Here is a 5,272-nt window from a genome sequence, read left to right on the forward strand (position 1 = left end):
TTTCCAGAGTGGTTGTACCAGCTTGCAATCCCACCAGCAATGGAGGAGTGTTCCTCTTTCTCCACAACATCGCCAGCATCTGCTGTCACCTGAATCTTAGCCATTCTGACTGGTGTGAGATGGAATCTAAGGGTTGTTTTGATTTGCATTTCCCTGATGACTAAGGATGTTGAACATTTTTTCAGGTGTTTCTCTCACTGCCTTCTTAATATCTGCTTTGTATTGACTTTACACTAATCATAAACTTCCTTCTAATTACTTATCAAAATTCAGTATTTGATGATAATATTTTTCTGAAATATTTGATTTAGGCTATGGAATGATCTTGAAATATTAAATAATATGAACTTTTTCTTCTATGCATTTTAAAATTATACCTTATTTACTAAGTTAATGTGTATATTTCATTATGACATTTTTTTTAAAAGTGAGTAATTATGTGGTTGAAATTGTAGATTTTCTTCCCTGATAATTTGTAACAATTAAGCATATTACTACTAATGTTATACAATGTCAACCCTCAAATAAATACTTCTCTAATTCCTAATCTCAAAACTAATAATCTTCATATATCTCAGTATGATTGGCAGTATCCTTAAATATTCAGTAAAGTGGAAGAAAATATTATCATAGGAGTCCATGAGTTTCTTGTATGGCCAGGTACAGAGATCCATGCATCTATTACTTTTTATCCTTCTATTTTGTTTTGTTTGTTTTTTAATATTTATTTATTTGTTTGTTTGTTTGTTTATTTTACATTCCAGACTTAATTCCCCTCCTTGTCCACTCTCTGACTTTACAAAATCACATACATCTACCTAGCCCCCTGTCTTTACAAGAATGTCCCCAACCCCAATCCCACAGACCTCTAAATTCCCTGGGGCCTCCAGTCTCTCGAGAGTTATGGGTATCTTTTTCCCAATTATTTCTCTTTAAAATATACTAGCCAAAACAAAGAAAAGGAATTTGCCAGTGATATTTAGAGATGCTGTTTTTTTTTCTGATATCCTCCTGTGTGATATCATACTTTGAATTTTCTATGATTGGATTCATGTTTCCAAGTTATTGTCTGGCTTTACAGAATAGTATGGTTTTAAGAAATCAAAAATTAGAAGACCTAATCAGAGAAAAGTAAAAGAAGACAAAATAATAACAGTGTAGAATTCCACCGATTTTTTCATACTTTTAATCTTTCAGAAGCATAAAATGGGAGTATTACATAAGCTAGATTCACAACAGGCTTTATATTTGCTTTATGTATATACCAGGCATTTTAAACACTTGGCTCTCCTTAATTCTTACTTGAATTTAAGTATAGACACAAAATTGATTCTCTTAAGCAATTTGGTCTTCTTTTAAATCAATTTGTTCCTCAGATATTTGAAGACACAGAGCTTTTGTTCATTGGGATTGCTGTGCATCAATGGTGGAATAGGAAATCTCCAACTACCAAGTGTTTCAAAATAACTATGAGTGTCAATATAATTGTTTTTAAAAATGCATCATATCAGGTTTAATCTGTTTTTTTTTTCTTTATATGGTACAATTTATTAAAGGAGTTTCATCTAAACTAGTGTATCTATGAAAATCTTATTTTTGTGAACTAACTCTGTAATTTCTTGAGTTACCTTGTGACATATTATGATGTTGCTACACTTTCTTGCTCTGTAGCATGTACATAAATTGCCTTAGTCATATTTCACATTGCCAGATAATTAAGACCTCATACATTTTCTAACATCTAATACATATCTAAAAGACAATTGTATTCTCTAACATAAAGTGAGAATTTTACAGAGAATTAAATGTATCCTTGTGCTTCCACTTGAAAGCTGTAGGTAAACTTCAACATTTATAAATGAAAATCTTTTCAGATAACTGTTATTTTTCCAAATGATTGCTTTACATCATGAGTCAGTGAATAGTCCTATATTTTTTGAGAAATTACTGAATAAAAAGGGAATAATTATATATATTCTTTTGCAAAAACCATACAAACAATATCCCTAAGAACTGTTTTTAATGAAACTGAGTTAGTCTTATAATGTATATTAACAGTATATATTTTATTTAAAATTTATTTGCAAACATATAGAGTATAAGTTATGCATGAGCAATCCTCATTAAAACTTGATCAGGTTATCTGTTCTTTGAATATTTTCTGCTATTTTGCTTATCTCTTTATTTGTTATTTCAGGATATTTATGTTCTTTGATAAGATTCATCTCTAACAATTTCTAGTTTCATATTAGATACTACCCTGTGAAAATTCATCAATAATTTAATGAGTTTGTTTATAATTATTATATGCCAAACAGTTTTTATATATTTTACATATTATTTTTTATTTTATATATTTTTATTTATTTATTTACTTTTTATAAGGACATTGGTTTCCAGAGAATGTCTTTTTGACTGTGGCTTCATGGGATATGTATTTTGGTTTTCTTTGTAGAGGGTGTTAATGCTGAAAGTATCAGACAAGCTTCAGAACAAGTGAACAGCCGGTGGACAGAATTCTGCCAATTGCTGAGTGAGAGAGTTAACTGGATAGAGTATCAAAGCAACATCATTACCTTTTATAATCAGCTACAACAATTGGAACAGATGACAACTACTGCCGAAAACTTGCTGAAAACCCAGTCTACCACCCTATCAGAGCCAACAACAATTAAAAGCCAGTTAAAAATTTGTAAGGTAAGGTTTTCCTCCTTCCACTTTAAGCATGATCAAAAGGTGCTTCCTGGCAAATTGCAAGAGGGCCATAGCAATCTCTTTGGTAATGAGAATTTCAACTCCCAGGCATTGAGCTCTGTACAGTAAAGATCAAAATTTAAGCAAAGAATATCAGTTTAAATAAGTACTGAATTGATGCGTTAATTCGAGTTGATTTATGCCATTTTTACGTGGCTACTTGATTTTGTCAGTTTTGCAGATGGGTGAGATAGGAAGCATAGAAAGCATATTTCTTGTAAAAGACTAGGCAGTGCTCTGAAACCCTTTTCAGATGTAAAAACCCAGTCACATGATGAAAAATTATAAGCAAAACAAATAGCTAGAAAGAGCTTATGGGGTACAATGGGATAAAAGGGAAATCTATAAGTCTAATGGCACATAGAAGACTAGAAATTTTGAGTAGTATTTCTTCTCAAAGAGATATATTTCTAATGTCCTTGCTCTATAGATGAACCTCAAAGAAAGACCAAGTTCAGCCCAGCTATTTCCTCTCTAGAGCCACAAAGAAATAGTATAAACATTGTGAAAACCCAGGAGAGAAGGAGAGACTTATAATAAACACAGCCTTGAGAGTGAACCCAAGGCGCCTGCATGGAAATAGAGTGATAAAAATAAGCAATTTTATCATCCTCCCTGCCTGAAGAATCTGGACATGGCTCCCCACTGACTAGACTTAATTAGGAGGCAAAAAATAAGGAGGTATGATCTGAAAATCTCCTGGGTCATGAGAAGAGAGAGAGCAAATAAGGTGGAAGTGGAACTAAAGGATCCAAGTAAGGAAATAAAAGAGCTCATATTCAAGTGATGAAAACAAAGAATTAATAATTCTGAAAAGAACTTGGCCTTCCTCAGTCCTTAGTATGAATGTCATGGTATTCATACAAAACAAGAACTTGATTAGAGGCTAAGTTAAATGATTTCATGGACAAATTTTTATATGTGTGTGTGTGTGTGTGTGTGTGTGTGTGTGTGTGTGTGTGTAGTATAAAGAGAAATTAATCTGCATGCTTTTAACAAGAATGGTTTAAGTGAAGGCTGTCTGGAGAAGGACAGCTGACAGTGCTGGCCTGGAAAAAACACTAAACTCAAATGTTACTGGGAAATGTAAATAAGTTCTGAAACAAGGAAAAAAGTTTTAATTGTCTTCTTTAGTTTCAGTAAATTTACGAGAAAGTAAAGACACACAAAAATATAGTTTTACAAAAAAGAATTCCCTGCAAAACACCTTTGCATTAATAAGTAAACATACAAACTTTTATTTCTAGATAATAGAGCCTACAGCCTGTTTTCCCATTTATCTGAAGTATAGTTCATAGGCAGTGTTTTTTCAACAAAAGCAAGATGAAGACAGGTGTGGTGGTATAATCACTGGGTAACATCAGGAGGACATTTTTTTCTCATTCAAAAAAAGCACTTACAATATAGGGAGGTCCTGTCTTAAACAACCAATATACAATGGTGCTATCACCTTATCTTCCTCATGAAATGCAGATGTAGGAACAAACTCTGATAAAATATGCTTGTATATGAAATTGTATATTAATTACCTATAATGTGATGAAGAATGATAGTGTGTACATCTGCTAGCTTGCTGACAGGACAAGTAGCACAGACTTGATCTGATAAACAATGTGAATATTTTCACACAGTTCTGGAGGATCAAAAGTGTAAAATTAACTTCTGTCAGGATTCATCTTTGGTCAGTGCTTTGTAGGTGACTGTCTACTCACTCCCAGGTTTGTTCTAGACATTTCTCAATTTATGTACATGGAAAGAATGGAAGAGTGAGAGAAACAGATCCTTCATTTTGTAAACAAACCAGCCCTATAAGATTTATAAGTTAGTTACCTGCAACTTTTATTGTCTCCTCAAATTCCCTTTTCTAAATATAGAGTTAAGGTTTCAGCATATGTATTTGAGGAGCCACAATTAAGTATAAAATTCTAAGATCTAGAAAAGAATAAGTGGACATTTCATTGACCCTGTTTTCATTGTATTTATCCAGAGTAGAGGAGATAGATGCTAGGCAAGCAAATAAAATATTGTAAACACTACCATGGGAATCAAACTTTATACAATGTTGTAGAATATTTAAAAGGAGAACATGATATTGACAGAAACCTTCAGGCAGCTTCCTTAATGGAGGAACATTTGCACTGTGTATTTAGTATGACTTGGTGTTAAATAAAAGAATGATGTGGTTAGAAACTCCTGAAACATGGAAAAATAGAGAACACACATGTTAAAATAGGCTTATGAGTACTGAATATAGATGGGTAATTGAGTCAGGTGTGAAACATGTGTCAAGGCAAACTTACTGAACGAAAGAACATAGAACTGAGAGAAATGAGCCTACTTTAATCTAGCTCACAAAAGGAAACCACAGACATATATTAAATATTCTGTTAATATGGAATCATTCAATATGAAACTATCTATTTACTACACTCACTAAGAAAGTTCCCAATCCTGTTACACTAAAATCTCTCTCTCTCTCTCTCTCTCTCTCTCTCTCTCTCTCTCTCTCTCTCTCTCT

The 5,272-nt window shown here is 32.7% G+C and overlaps 1 protein-coding gene across 8 annotated transcripts in view; it reads left to right on the plus strand.

Annotated features, from left to right (window-relative positions):
- Dmd (dystrophin) overlaps positions 1-5,272 on the plus strand; it is a 2,621,826-nt gene that overhangs the window by 1,320,427 nt on the left and 1,296,127 nt on the right. For all 8 annotated transcript variants that reach the window (XM_029534042.1, XM_029534043.1, XM_029534037.1 and 5 more), the window contains exon 20: positions 2,456-2,697. In XM_029534042.1, the coding sequence (XP_029389902.1) occupies positions 2,456-2,697 (242 nt within the window). The remainder of the gene's footprint in view (positions 1-2,455; positions 2,698-5,272) is intronic.

The sequence above is a fragment of the Mus pahari genome, chromosome X (genome assembly GCF_900095145.1).
Source record: "Mus pahari chromosome X, PAHARI_EIJ_v1.1, whole genome shotgun sequence".
Classification (NCBI taxonomy): Eukaryota; Metazoa; Chordata; class Mammalia; order Rodentia; family Muridae; genus Mus; species Mus pahari.